This window comes from Gouania willdenowi, chromosome 13, assembly GCF_900634775.1.
Source record: "Gouania willdenowi chromosome 13, fGouWil2.1, whole genome shotgun sequence".
In the NCBI taxonomy this organism is placed as follows: Eukaryota; Metazoa; Chordata; class Actinopteri; order Blenniiformes; family Gobiesocidae; genus Gouania; species Gouania willdenowi.
Genome location: NC_041056.1, coordinates 20748641 through 20764342, shown reverse-complemented (window position 1 = coordinate 20764342; position 15702 = coordinate 20748641). Strand labels below are relative to the sequence as shown.

The window sequence follows — 15702 nt, the reverse complement described above, 5'->3', positions numbered from 1 at the left end:
TTGCACTGATTATGGTGATTTTGTATTTTTCTGGTTCTGTCTGAATTGATGCCAGGCTTCCTTTTATTGTCTGAATTTAGTCACCCGACTGAATTCCCTCACATCAACACTGAATCCTTCATGTACTTTGTACACAACATGCGTGTTAATCGCTTAACAGCAATGTCTGTTCAAAGAAAATACCGTATCATTAAAATCTAACTGCATGTAAATTTATTCCATGGACCTATTTTCCCATCCTTTTTCTGGGCCAAAAATTTAAAAATAAATTCAGCTTTTTTTTAACTTTTTTTTTATTTTTGCAGCCGAGGGTTGTATTTCTCTAAAACCTCTATAGATTAGATCTCCCCCGTCAACTGTATGTGTGTTATGATGTTTGTTGTCATTGTACTACAGATTACACTAAAACGACTGCCCTGTGTGAGGGTCAGTCAATGACAATGTGATCTACCAGAACATTTGGGCTCTGTAACACAAACTGATAAATTTACCATCCATGGTGTCAATTGATTTTTCATCTTTAAACTCAATAGGTTCACATTCGTACATGCAACACCGCGATAGATGAGTTTACCTCCGTCAACCAAATATGTGCAATGATGTTCATTGTCGTTGTACTACAGTTTACACTAAAACAACTGCCCCGTGTGAGGATCGAACTCACGACCTTCAGATTATGAGACTGACACGCTGCCTACTGCGCCAACGAGGCCTGTAGGTCTGATGTTTAGCTGTTGGTTCGGTTCTTAATGAAACATTTTGGTACTATTGCTTCTTCATACCTTTGCATTTTGTAGTTCATTGAGATACGAGTACTTGTGTTTTGGACCCGTCTTCTACCTGTACCACACAGGCTCCTCTCCCATATGCTGTAATCAGTGCCCAATGTTGGAATCACTCATTTTGTGCGGATTTTAAGATTTATAGTAAAAAATACCGACTATGTGTTCCAGCAACACAGTCTGTATTTTTACAGACCCTTCATGATTGAGTGCTTCACGTCCCTTTTGTTTTAGGCGGGAACATTCTTAAATTTTCCCACTATTTCACCACCGCAAATTAAGATTTTAACAAGTTCTTTATCGAGTCAATCATTTAACAGGCAGGGCACAGATTTCCATCTGAAATGTTAAAAAGGAAACTTCTGCACTTACGTCATTATCTGATTTATTTAGATCCTGGATGAGCCCCCAACTGTTGTGGCAGTTTTTAATGAAATAAGACAGAGTCAAGTTGAAGGGTTGAAAGTCAAATGCTGACACAAGATTTATTTAGTCAAAGGGTTTTGGGGGCAGACCAGCTTGGGATTCAGAAGTTTCAGTGTGAGCGTGCCATGAATCTGTAGTTGTTCTGTGCTCTCAGGGTTTTTTTATGTTGCTGATAGCGCTAAGCTTAACAATTACAGAGTCTCTGTGAAAGACCTTGTTAAATGTTATCAGTACAATAGTATCTGGCCTGCTTAGGGCAGTCTGACCAGAACTGACCAGTAGAGATTCTGTAATCACATATCAGTCATTGTACCACAGATTACACTAAAACAACTGCCCCATGTGAGGGTCGAACTCACGACCTTCAGATTATGAGACTGACGCGCTGCCTACTGCGCCAATGAGGCCTGTAGGGCTGCTGTTTTGCTGTTGTTTGGTTCTTAATGAAACATTTTGGTGATATTGCATTCTGGAGTTGTTTGTGATACTAGTACTTGTGTTTTGGCTCTACTGGTTACTTTTAAAAACTGTTAATGATCACACATAAAACTAGTAGAACTATTAAAACAATATGAATAAGATCTAAGCGGACCATTTGGGCTCTGTTGTTGTTGAGAATGCGGCCAATGCGATGGAGCTCTCTATTTGTGGATATTTCAGTCAATCAGAGTGTACTGATTATGGTGATATGTGCCTTATGTGCCGTTAAAATTGTACTGCATGTAAATCTATTTTATTTCACATGCCTTCTACTTTTCAAGGGGATTTATTTATGCAGTCGAGGGTTGTATTCCTCTAAAACCACCATAATTGAGTTATTCTCCACCCACCAAATATGTGCAATGATGTTCTTTCTCATTGTACTACAGATTACACTAAAACAACTGCCCCGTGTGAGGGTCGAACTCACGACCTTCAGATTATGAGACTGACGCGCTGCCTACTGCGCCAACGAGGCTTGTAGTTGGACTGTTTGGCCAAGGTTTACAAAATACAAAATTTTCTCTTTTCAGGTTAATTACGATTAATCTCTGATTATATTCATGGTAAATCACATGAAAACATCCGATCCTTGTGAAGGTTGGTGTTTTAGACGTAGTCCTCACTGAAGATTTTTATACCCCCACTAACAACTACCAACAAAAAGAAACTGCCACATGTGAAACTTCAACTCAAAACCTTTAGATTGTGAGACTGACACACTGCCTGCTGCACTACCCAAGCCTGTAGGTGTAACATTTTGCTTTTGCTACCGGGCAAGGGTACCGTACAAATACACCTAGGGTTACAGGAGCACATTACAGGGGGTACTCAAAAACATTTATCAGTCAATTTAATAAATATTAGAAAAACTTTCCTAGTTCCTTGTTTGGCAATTTTTTGGAAAAATGTACCACAAACAATTTAATCACACTTCTAAGAGACAATAATTGGTTACAAAAGACATAATCACATGAAAGTTGCATTCATACTTCTTTTTTAGACACTTTCTGTATTTTGAGTTTGTGGGTTAACCTTTATAGAACCATGTAAACCAAAAAGCGTCACGTTTGTAGGTACAACACCAATACTGATCAGTTCTTATCCATCAACCAAATGTGTGCCTTGTCTGTTCTCATTAAACTAGTTTACCCTGAAACAGGATTAAGGATTGAACTTTCAGGCTTCAGACAATGAGACAGACACACTGCCTGCTGCTATAACAAGGCCTGAGGACATGAACCAATGAACTTGCATAGATATGACTACATTATAAATGTATTTTGTTAGAGCATTCTACAAACTGGAACTGTTTGAAGAACAAAACTCTGGTCATGGTATTAAAGTGAATTGTTATCAGTCAACCAATGGACTTTGTACTGGTGCAACACTTTGACATTTTGTTGCTTCATTATTCTCATTGCACTATAACCTGTCCAAAAATAACTGCCCCGTGTGAGGCTTGAACTCACGACCTTCAGATTATGAGACTGACGCGCTGCCTACTGCGCCAACGAGGCCTGAAACCTGAAGCTGTTCCTCCTTCATGTCTGCAGGTTGGTGGTCTCCAGTTGGAGGGTTGCAGTTTTGATGGTGTCCACCTTTGTGAGAATCAACATGATTCTCCAAGTGTGTCGGCTGTCCCTCCATGTCACATGGCCTGGGTGCCACAGGTAGAGGATTTTGCTAACGATTTATTTGGGTTAAGATTAAGGAAAATTTGATTACATCATTAACTTTGATTTAATCGTAGCGTTTGTGCCATTAACTTTTAAGGCTGCAGAAAATGTTACCTTTTTTCCCTTGCTGTGCATCATTATACTTATTTTGAGGTTGTTTTTTTTTTTTTGTGCAGAATTCTGCTGCAGACTCCACTGCATCAGACGACAGCATCTGGTTGCCTCTCTACACGAATTCCGAGAGAGTAAATGTTGTCACGCATGTTTCTCTGCCCTGTGGAGCAAACCCCGACCAGTGGATACAGAGTGGTGCTGCGCTCTTCTTGAAACAACACTGAAGCACAGCTCACCAACCTCATCTCAGTCTGGACGTTTGTCACAACTCTTCTGGAATAACTTAGCATCTTCTCTTTTTTTAATTGACTGCAAAAAAAAAAGGTTGTAAGATTGTCCATTGGGCTGGAAAAGCATATGATGACTATACTAGACTATATTATTCTAATATGTAGTAAGTTGCTTATTTCATACTGCAATGGAGTCTTTGTTACAGTACATTTGCAGGGATTAGAGGTCAGAATGCATCAGTAGTTATTCTATGCTAACAAGCATTGGTCAAAACTGAAGTCGCATGTTCAAAACTCTTAACACAATCTGCATGTCCGTCATGATCTCAGCTCAACAGTTACTGTCACACCCAAAAGTGTATCTCATTAACAAAACACACAGTGTCACTCTGAGCACACTGAACTACAAAATATTAACAACCAAGAGCATTATATGAAATACATCTTATCTTTCAAGTTTGAATGATTTTTGTCAGGTAAATCAGTTTTTTAGCATAAAATAAGTCATTTGCACGTTGCTGGTTCTAAATTATTGTATATGCTGTGATATATTGCAACAAGACTGAATCAGGAATGCAGCAACTTTCAGTAATCAAGAACATTTGCGCTTTTGCAAAAGTACTTCAGGACCTTTCAAAAAATATAAATATTACTGTAAACAGAAAAATGCAGAATCTCAGAAATCAGAATGTGGTCCGTGTTTGGAATTGCATCATTATTTTATTTATTTTATTGTCAATATGTTTGATATAATTTTCAATATATTTTACTGTAATGTGGCTGCAACAGACATTCCCAAAGTTTTTTCCCATCTTTCTGTTTGGATTGTGTTTTTAATTGTTTTGAGAAGCATTAGCATTTGAAAAAAGTTTAGTGTTGGTGAACAAGTGACTGAGGAAAAAAGTTATTTTAAATCCTGTAATTTTGGTCACTGAATGCATTTTGTGTGAAAGCAATGAAAAGCGATTGCTTGGTGGCAATAGAAAAAGAAACTAAAATAAAGCTAAAGACACTTCCTTTCCTTTTTCAATTGTAGTTTTGAATAAATGCAATAAAATGCATTTTATAGTGCAAGTTATCTATTCCTTGTTTTTTTTTTTTCAGAACCACGCATCGTCGACAGATATTACAGGCCTGAGTTTACTGCTTCAGTCAGTTTTACTAAATCTATGTTTGGAGGCATGAGGCAGCTCAGCGTGTGATCCCGGAGCACATGCAACCCCTCCTTCTCTGAAGCACAATATGCACAAGTCAATCTAATCTATAGCCTCTCTGGGTCGGCTTGGGTAGAGTCACTGAGGCTGTGATGGATGTTCTCACTGTCACTTTAAAGAGCCCTGAAAGGTGTGTGTATGTGTGTGTTTGTGTATCACTCCAACCTGGAGCACCAAAAGTGATTGATGAGTTAATTAATGGTATTTTTCAACCCCTCACCTCTAAATAGGTGTGTTTATGCACTTGTGCAAGTGTGTGTCAGTTTGCGTGAGTGTATGAATGGGTGCAACTCTTGGAAATTGTGTGTCAGTGAAGACGAGTTGAAATGAAGGAGGAGTGGGTGTTTTGTGTGTACTGCAGTGTGACAAAAATGGAGCGAAATGGAACAGCAGATTTGACAAAGAGAGGATTGGATTTAGGCGAAGCGCAGCCCTCTGGGTCAAAAAAAGATAGATCGACTGTGGATGGATGTAGAGAGAGGAGGGATACAGGCGACTGGGAAGAGCTCGACAAATGCACTTAAACCTGCACGAAATGAAAAAGGAGGAAAAAGAGAATATTTTGTGTTTCTTTCTGCACTTCAGTAATACATTCACACCTGCAACTTAAAAGAATAATTTTGTTGCCCAAATAATGTTTTAGAATTCCCCAAAAGCTGAGCATTTTTACAGCAGTCCGATACATTTAAATGTTTTCTAATTTCATAGGTAGAGGTTGGACATTAATACCAGCGCTGCAGGAGCAGGAATCACTTTGCTAAATGCTTGTTTTCAATAGAAAGTATTTACAAAATGAGTTGTTTTTTCATCACACACTGGCTCACCGTGTTAGAATGACTATTGTGATCAAAGTGATTCTGATTCAGTTTCAGATGTCTACCTCAGCACTGTCTAAGTGCTTCACTGCAGCATTATAAGTAAAATAGTTACATTAACAAAACAACAACAAAATATTTGTCTAGTTTTCACCTTTCACTGATTTTTGGCTTCTGGATAGTTCAAATTACACAGTTGAGTGCAATGTAAAGCCGTTGTGTGTAATCCAAACACAGAGTTTTGTACTTATTAATAATAATAATAATATTAAGTATTTTGCCTCATTCAGAGGTCCAAAGTTGAAAAAGTTGTTTCCTCCCTCTCTTGTTATTCCACATCTAAGACTGGAGTATCATTTTTTCACTTTAAAATTGTTATGTTTCTCTCTTTCAAATCCAATCCAGCAGTCTTAACTTAAAAAAAAAAAAAAAATATGATTAATGAGGGCAACCACCTTATCTACATTTATATTAAGATAAACAAATGCCAAGAAGGAACCCCTCTGTTAAGAATAAAATAACAAAATATAAATAATAAATTATTTGCCACATTCGTTTTCACAGTTTCTTTGTGGATATAGAAAATCTTCAAAGAGGAGAAAACATTTCCAGGACCCCCTCATAATCCTCACATCAATTAAACACAATTGAAATCCATTTGTAGCCCTAAATGCCATACAAGACATAATGATTTTTGGACAGCTGTGTTGACCTATTAAAAAGTACATAGCCGTATTGTTAATGGAGCACTTAACATGCTAGAAAAATACATTATTTTTGTACTTTTCTTGAGTCAGAATAGAAAACAACTGTCAACAGATTGGGTTTTAGATGTATTTCATACAGTGTCTGTTTAAAGTACATCAGAGTAGTTGTTCGATAATGCTCTATTCAGATTGAATTTATATAAACTCTCTGGGGTTTCAGCTTTGACTTGTATCCCCTCTGGCTGTTTGGCCCATAAACACCTGGATCATAGAAGAAGCGGCTGTGTGCCATCACAGCAGAGGGTGTGCAGTGAGGGAAAATTGTTAAAGCATTTATAGTAGGAGAAATAAATGTGCTACAGGAGGAAAGAATGGAGGTTGGTGTTGAGAGAGAGGAGAGGGAAATGTGTCGAGGATAACTGGGATCAACATTCAATCCAGAAGAATCAAAGAACTCAGTGAGCAGGAAGACGGGATCATGAAAGATCCATGTTTATACATTTGTCTTAGATTTACATACTATGAGACTGTCAGACTGAAACGTTGAGTGTGGAAAGGATTTTTTTCTCTTATGGCATCACTTAAAGATCTACAAGGTTTTTATTTACACATGATTATTTTGTAGCCCAAAGAATCTCAATATACAAAAATTTTATAGTGTTAATTATGTTTAAACATACAGTTAAAAAACTATTTATATATATATCATTTTTCACACAATAGAACACTGTTTTTGACCCCATGTGGGGTCTCCTGGAATTTAAATGGGGTCGCCTTAACTGATTACACAACACAATAAGCACAATATGCACAACTACAACATCCCATCTAACTCCCACCTGAAAACAGTCGACTCCTCCCCACCCCTTCCATATTCCTACCCTGACTCCATCTTCCCTGTTCCCTTCCCCCTCACCTAGGTGTAACACTGCCTCTCTTTTTATATCCTCCCTTTAATAAAGTATTTCTTAACCTTCCTTAGGGAGGGCTGGTGATGGTCACAATTATGCAATAAAATACATCATTTTATTTAATTGCAATAACAAAACATGCATTGCTGCCGTAAAAAGATTGCACTTCATGTAGTGTTGACCTTTGATAGCAAAATATTAATAATAATAACAAATTATGATTATATGTACAAATGTATATGTATATATGCATATGTGTGTATCCATAAAATGAAGAGTCCGTCCTTAAGACTGCTCTACTGTAAAGTGTCTTGAGATACCATTGGTTTTGATTTGGCGCTATACAAATAAAAGATTGATTGATTGATTGATTATCATTTATTAAAACACGACACAATTTTAAACAATTGTATTCAATACTTTCACCCTGTCAAAAATAAATCTAGTTAAAATAAAATACAGTAAACATTTCTGAGCTGGTGCTATTTGTCACTAATCCTATAGATGTTTGTAACACTAACAAAATGTCTTTGGGATCATCTGAAAATTGTGATGTCGAAATGGGGTCAAAATTCAAAAAAGGTTGGAAACCACTGCAATAGAGGAACATTTCAGTCTTGCTGCCTAATATTCACTGTAATCTAGACACACAGTGTTTGTTCTTTCTCCTGGATTTATTTTATTGTTGTGTCACTATTTCTAGACAAAGAATTGATCTCTCTCCTTCCCAGGGGACGTACAGCTGTGCTAACGAATGTCTTTGACGTGATTGGTGATACCGTCCTACTCTAATGGGCTTTTCTTCCATCATTTACGGTGAGAGTAAATTCTGATGAGGAGCCACTGCATTGACAGGTGACTTTTATTTTTTGTTTCCTGTAAAGCTGCAGAATGCATTAGTGGGAAAGTGTTGAATGAGTTTATTTTGGTAGTCATCAAAAATAAAACGAAGCAACAAATTTAAATGTCTCTAGTGACTGAAAGGGTGAAGCTTGAATCTAAAGCTTATGTTCCCCATTCCCTATCACACTGACTTTATGCTTCACAAGCTTAAAAGATGAACAGGTCACAGAGAAACCAATTTTAATGTCTCACAAAGACAACCAAAGTAAATAAATGATGATTTTATTTATCAAGGGGGGGATCCAAACCCATCTGGACCGATGTCAAAAAGTAATCGCCTCCTGAACCTAATAGCTTGTGATGTCCTCCTTTTGCAACAATAACTGAAATTGAGCATTTTCAATACTTGATGACAAGTATTTTACATCGCAGTGAATGAAATTTGGCCTACTCTTTGTTGCAGAATGGTTTTAACTCAGCCTATTTGAGGGTTTTTGAGCATTAACTGTCTGTAATGTCACGTTACTGCATCTCGATTCGATAGAAATCCAGACTTTGACGTGGCCACTCCAATAACTTCCTTTGGTTCTTCTTGAGTCATTCAGCATCTAGAGGTGAATTTGCTTGTATGATTTGGTTCATTGTTCTGCTGCACAACCTAAGAGTGCTTAAGCTTTAAGGCACAAATTGATATTCATCGTTTTATCAATCACAGCAAGTCGTCTCGGTCCTCAAGTAGTGAAGCAGCCCCAGATAACCACACTGCCACCACCATCATGCTTGACTGTTGGTATGATGGTCTTTTTCTCAAATGCTCTTATTTTTATCCCAGCTGTAATGGAAAAGTTACATTTTTGTGTCATCGGTCCACAGGATATTTCTCCAAAAGTCTTGGGGATCATCAAGATGTTTCTTGGCTAATGTGAGGTGAGCCTTTGTGTTCTTTTTTGCCAGCAGTGGTTTTCACCTTGGAACTCTCCCATGGATCCATTTTTTCCCAGTGTGTTTCTTATGGTTGAGTCATGACACTGAACTAAACTGAGCCCAGTGAGGCCTTCAGTTCTTTCGACGTCGTTCAGGGATCATTTGTGACCTCCTGGATAAGTTGTCATTGCACTCCTGGATTATTGTTTGTTGGTCGACCACTCCTGTGAAGGTTCACCACTGCTCCCAGTTTTCTCCAATTGTGGATAATGGCTCCAAACGTGATTGGCTGTGGTCCCAAAGCCTTGGAAATGACTTTAGAACCTTTTCCAGAAAGATTTCTCATTTGTACTTAAACTTCATTGGATCCTGTCTTATTTTAAGATCTTGTAACCTACTTCAATTTTTCTAACAGGTTTTATTTAAGTCATTTCTTGATTCAACAATCTATAATCAAGCCTGGGCGTGGCCAGTGAAACTAAGGGGGTGTCAGATGACTTTGGATCCACCCCACCCCTTGATAAATAAAACTATTATTTAGCAACTGCATGTTATATTGACTTGGGTTGTTTTTGTGAGATATTCAAACTTTTTCACGTCATTGTACACAGATGTTCTGAAAAAAACTGTAATATATATTTAAGCACTATTTTGCACAAGTTAAAGCATTTTCATCTAACCAGTAATGTCTGAAATGTCTTTATATGTGGTTCCAGGTCTCAATAGAGCTGCTAAAGACATAATTTTGGCAATACAATATACGGCAAAGGACTGATTTATTTTAGATCATAATAAGAGTCGTACTATAGCTGATAACATGGAATGGTCCTGGATGACCATTATTATAGCAGTAAATCATTTTCACCTACAGTGGGAAGGGCTGAGCATTTCTAAAGGCCTTCCTCTCAATAATGTATTAGAATAACGATAAAAAAAACAATGATTTTGTACAAGAGGCATTTCTTGCTCTTGTATGCTGGACAGTGTTAAAGGCTGAGGTCACATCTGGAATATTCACGCGATTATTTTCCATTTCTGTGAAAACAGACTTTTAACACGTGCGTTACTTATTCATTATTAATGGCATTTATGAAACAGTTGTGTCATAAAATCATCCACTGTAAGGGTGGCCCGGCTCGGGATAAGTTGACCCTGAGTACAGACTTTTTGTCCAGCTTTTAAGCGCTTCACTGAGCCGACCCTTTTAAAGCCAGAATGTTTAATTTAAAGTACCCAGAGCGGTATGTCTGATGCACAGAAAGTATGATGCTTGTAAAGGCCTCAGAAGACTGATTAGGACCAAGTTGACAAGACTTAGGTTTTATAGCTAAGGATGTTAGCTAAGATGCACAGTGGGAGTTACATACAGATATAAACACACACACAGACAGACTTGCTTCACAAAAACACTGTTTTTTCATTGAACAGGATGGTAGTTTGTGATTTGGTTTCTGAGTATGAAAAATGTGTGAGATAAATAGTGGGAGTGGGCATATGTTCTTCACAGTATACCATACAATAGCTTATGTGTTGGTGCATGTGTGTGATTTCTCTCCTTTACTCTGAGTCTTTTTCTTACCTTTATGGTTCCTGAGTAAATACTCTCTACTAAGGTATCTACTCTCTAGGTTATCAGAGAACAGTTTTTATTAGTTTCTGGGTCGATCAGGCCCTAATTTTGCTCATCCACAGATCGTCTTTCCTTTTCCTATAATCCAAATCCTAATTTGGCAGCAATATGTTTCTCTACTAACACCTGGATTGCTGTTTATTTCATTGTATCTCTCAAATGTTAAGTCCACAGTGTCTCTACTACCTTCTTTACAAAAATACATGGAGGCATCGTTCGTAAAATATTTTTTTTCTTTTAGTTTTACATTTGTTGTGGTTGGATTGGTTCACCCTGATGTCAACCAATCCCCTCCTCAAAGATACGATGTTAAACAAAGCAAACCCTAGTATAGCATTTAACGTTCATGATGTTCATACTCCGTTGAAGATCAATGCATGGATTTTTCTTTAGTACACGTTACCAAGAACCATGACTCACATTCCTACAATTAATTTTTAGCCCCACCCTTATCGTTACTTAAACGATAGACGGGGGGCCACTTTTATCACAGCGAGAGCCACAGAAATGTGATTGTCCGATCTGAGGGCCACTTTATCAATATTCATGTCAGCAGTTAGAACAAAGACAAATGTGAGCATTAATAATACTTGTCTTTTGTTGTTGTTTTGTGTATTTTTGTTGTCATTTAGTATACATTTTTCACTCATTTTGTGGATCTTTGAGTTTTTGTAGTCATTTTTGTGTGTTTCTGCAGACTTTTTGTGCCTTTACTTTGGTTACCGCACAAAATTAGACCAAAGGCTGTATATGGCCCCTGGGCCTCCAGTTGCCCATGCCTGATTTAGATGGTGTGCTAGGCACTTTTTAATTTAAATTTACTACATCTTTTTTGTAGGACCTTAAATGACCACATACACATTTAAGAAGAACTTGCTAACATCATGGAAGTCGGCCAAGATGACCTCAGCCTGTCAAAAATCTGCTTTCCCCTTAATGATTTTACATAATAGACAATTTGTATAAAGCTGGTTCTATTATGAGGCGACAAATGGTTTGTAATAAACACTTTATTGTTACAGTGATCGTCCATAACGTCATGTGTGCCTCATCTTAATTCTACTGCTGAAAAAAATCAAATAGCATTTTTAGATATTTATTTTTGTTGTTTTAGTGCTGGACCTTTGGACTTTTGGATTTACATAATGAATATTAAAGTCCATTAAACCAATTATTATTCAGTAAACAGTTCTCCTTAATGATATGTCAAAACAACGGCCATAATAGAGAAATGCAGCACTTCAAATGTTTCCAGTTCGTAATTATGAACCCCTCCTAATAATGAAGAATGTTCCAGATTAGAAAGCTGACAGCAGTTAACTGACCAGCTGCACTAACCCCTCCCCTCGGCCCAAGCAGCCAATGGAGCACTGTAGATTAATGACCCTATGGATCATCGGCCAATCATCAAAGTCTGCCCTCATCTGCAGCAGGGATGCCCTTCAAATTTATATACACACACACACACACACACACACACACACGCACACACACTCGGTGCTGATGTTTATGGTTTCTCTGAACCTGCAAATCAACGTGGTTATGGGTGAGCAGATTTCTGTGCATGGCCTGTCTGTGAGCTCTCAGACAAACCATGGATCATCAAGACATGCTTACACAGTCACACACAAACACTGTATGGATGATACACACGCTAAGGCAGCACATAGGGTCTTTGTTGTATTTTTGTGACTAATTTCATATTCAACGTAGGGCTGGGCGATTTTGCCCAAAAAAAATGTCCGATTTTTTAAAGAAAAATTAGAATATTATCCTTTTTAATGCACCTAAAATGACTGCAGACATCAGATATATTGTCAAAAGTGCAACTTTATTGCTGTGATTGTCCTCAAGAATTAAAATGTGTAGAACAATCCTACTCAAAGGGTAAACACGTGTAAACAAAGAGGGGGCTGGCTCACATCGCGGAAATAAATAAATAGATAAATAAATGTTTTTTTTTTTTAAACTCCAATTTGCAAAATAAAAATAGTTTTTATCTACAAATTCAATTAATTGATTAAATAATTTTTTTGCCCAGGCCTAATATAAGCTCATCTGTGATAAAATAATTATGTAATTTAGTTATTCAGGCAACGTCGGGCAAAACCTTTGCCGTCACTTGGGCTTTTGTCAGTTAGAGACTGTACGGCAGTGCGTTTATACAATTTGTTAGCCACAGTTTCTCATTGAAGAAAGTTCTACATTACACCCGTTGTTCTCAAACTGTTTTGGCTCAAGTAGCCACTTTTTCTTATTTTTGAATCCAAGACGCCCCTTTGTTTGATTACATCGTCATGCTCAGAATTCTATGAAAAAACAACTATAGATCATAATGACGGAATGAACGAGTAAATCACTCCACCAATTAAACATATCCTATAGAGGCCCTCTGCTTTGGAATAGTTTGCCTCCTCACGATAAGATCCATATATACTTACTCTTTAAAAGGCAGTTAAAAAAACATTTTATCCATTCATGAATTGCCCAACATTACACCTATTTACTTCATGCCCTCTCTTACTTTACTCTATAACACATTTTGTTCAATATTTTCATTTGTCTTTTGATATTAACTCATTGACTGCCATTGACGTCTAAAGATGTCATTTGGTTGAGTAACGTTGACTGCCAAAGACTCTCAAAGGTCTCCTGTGAATATCAAGCTACCATGGTGTAGTGACCAACTGGTGCCATTAGATGGCAGCAGAGCACCTTTAGATGAGAGATCACCCACAATGGGCAGAGCTCAGAAGAAGAGGAAAGAAGTTTACAAGACACAAAATGGCGCGACGAGAGTTGATGCTAAAGTTCTCAGCAGCTCACAGCAGCACACACCCGACCAGAGCATGTGTGGAACACAAGTGGACTATTGAGAGTGTGGCGATGGTGAGAGAAAACTATCAGAAACACAAGGCAAGCGGTGAGAGTCGGCATGTCCGGGAGAAGGAGGAAGTTGCGTGTGTGGAGAATGACGGGGGAGAGACTTGGAGGAACATCAAAATACAGTAAGAAATCCATTCAGTTCTGACACAGATAGCAAAATAATAACAATTTTGCCATCAAAAGCCCGATCTCAGCTTTGTTTTTTTTGTAGTTTTATAGAAGGAAACCATTCTTAAGGTGTCCCTAAAGCAAGTTGCTTCAAATTCAGTGACAGTTTTTTTTTTTTTTTTTTCTTTCAGAAAAAGGCATTTATCTCAGCTTTTTGTCACAAACTGGAGATTTGGGTGAAACTTGCCTCTATTCAACTGCTGATTACGGAAGAACAAAACAAGCTATATACAGGTAAAAGCCAGTAAATTAGAATATTTAGAAAAACTTGATTTATTTCAGTAATTGCATTCAAAAGGTGTAACTTGTACATTATATTTATTCATTGCACACAGACTGATGCATTCAAATGTTTATTTCATTTAATTTTGATGATTTGAAGTGGCAACAAATGAAAATCCAAAATTCCGTGTGTCACAAAAGTAGAATATTGTGTTAGGGTTAAATTTTGAAGATACCTGGTGCCACAAACTAATCAGCTGATTAACTCAAAACACCTGCAAAGGGCTTTAAATGGTCTCTCAGTCCAGTTCTGAAGCCTACACAAACATGGGGAAGACTTCAGATTTGACAGCTGTCCAAAAGGCGACCATCGACACATTGCACAAGGAGGGAAAGACACAAAAGGTTATTGCTGAAGAGGCTGGCTGTTCTCAGAGCTCTGTGTCCAAACACATTAATGGAGAGGCAAAGGGAAGGAACAACTGTGGTCAGAAAAAGTGTACAAGCAATAGGGATCACCGCGCCCTGGTCAGGATTGTGAAAAAAAACCCATTCAAGAATGTGGGGGAGATTCACAAGGAGTGGACAGCTGCTGGAGTCAGTGCTTCAAGATCCACCACCAAGAGACGCTTGAAAGACATGGGTTTCAACTGCCGCATACCTCGTGTCAAGCCACTGTTGACCAAGAAACAGCGCGAAAAGCGTCTCACCTGGGCTAAGGAAAAAAAGAGCTGGACTGCTGCTGAGTGGTCCAAAGTCATGTTTTCTGACGAAAGCAAATTTTGCATTTCCTTTGGAAATCGAGGTCCCAGAGTCTGGAGGAGGACAGGAGAGGCACAGGATCCACGTTGCCTGAAGTCTAGTGTAAAGTTTCCACCATCAGTGATGGTTTGGGGTGCCATGTCATCTGCTGGTGTCGGTCCACTCTGTTTCCTGAGATCCAGGGTCAACGCAGCCGTATACCAGCAAGTTTTAGAGCACTTCATGCTTCCTGCTGCTGACCTGCTCTATGGAGATGGAGATTTCAAGTTCCAACAGGACTTGGCGCCTGCACACAGCGCAAAATCTACCCGTGCCTGGTTTACGGACCATGGTATTTCTGTTCTAAATTGGCCAGCCAACTCCCCTGACCTTAGCCCCATAGAAAATCTGTGGGGTATTGTGAAAAGGAAGATGCAGAATGCCAGACCCAAAAACGCAGAAGAGTTGAAGGCCACTATCAGGGCAACCTGGGCTCTCATAACACCCGAGCAGTGCCAGAAACTCATGGACTCCATGCCACGCCGCATTAACGCAGTAATTGAGGCAAAAGGAGCTCCAACCAAGTATTGAGTATTGTACATGCTCATATTTTTCATTTTCATACTTTTCAGTTGGCCAACATTTCTAAAAATCCCTTTTTTGTATCAGCCTTAAGTAATATTCTAATTTTGTGACACACGGAATTTTGGATTTTCATTTGTTGCCACTTCAAATCATCAAAATTAAATGAAATAAACATTTGAATGCATCAGTCTGTGTGCAATGAATAAATATAATGTACAAGTTACACCTTTTGAATGCAATTACTGAAATAAATCAAGTTTTTCTAAATATTCTAATTTACTGGCTTTTACCTGTATATATAAAAAAAAAAATTAAAAAAAATTAGAGGGAGTTAGTAGAGAGTCT

The 15702-nt window shown here is 38.1% G+C and overlaps 1 protein-coding gene and 4 non-coding genes across 7 annotated transcripts in view; 1 reads left to right on the top strand and 4 right to left on the bottom strand.

Annotated features, from left to right (window-relative positions):
- Positions 1–7020, top strand: part of dync2h1 (dynein cytoplasmic 2 heavy chain 1) — a 105933-nt gene extending 98913 nt beyond the window's left edge. For 2 of the 3 annotated variants that reach the window (XM_028464243.1, XM_028464241.1), the window contains 2 exons: positions 3245–3361; positions 3544–4602. In XM_028464243.1, coding sequence (XP_028320044.1) covers positions 3245–3361; positions 3544–3705 — 279 coding nt within the window. In that variant the 3' untranslated portion in view covers positions 3706–4602. Of the gene's footprint in view, positions 1–3244; positions 3362–3543; positions 4603–6809 lie in introns of those variants that run through there. The other variant, XM_028464242.1, reaches the window with a different exon arrangement.
- On the bottom strand, positions 640–712 carry trnam-cau (transfer RNA methionine (anticodon CAU)). Its single transcript has one exon. It is a non-coding gene; the product is annotated as a tRNA-Met (tRNA).
- Positions 1543–1615, bottom strand: trnam-cau (transfer RNA methionine (anticodon CAU)). The gene has a single exon. It is a non-coding gene; the product is annotated as a tRNA-Met (tRNA).
- Positions 2094–2166, bottom strand: trnam-cau (transfer RNA methionine (anticodon CAU)). The gene has a single exon. It is a non-coding gene; the product is annotated as a tRNA-Met (tRNA).
- On the bottom strand, positions 3136–3208 carry trnam-cau (transfer RNA methionine (anticodon CAU)). The gene has a single exon. It is a non-coding gene; the product is annotated as a tRNA-Met (tRNA).
- Positions 7021–15702: the final 8682 nt, after the last annotated feature.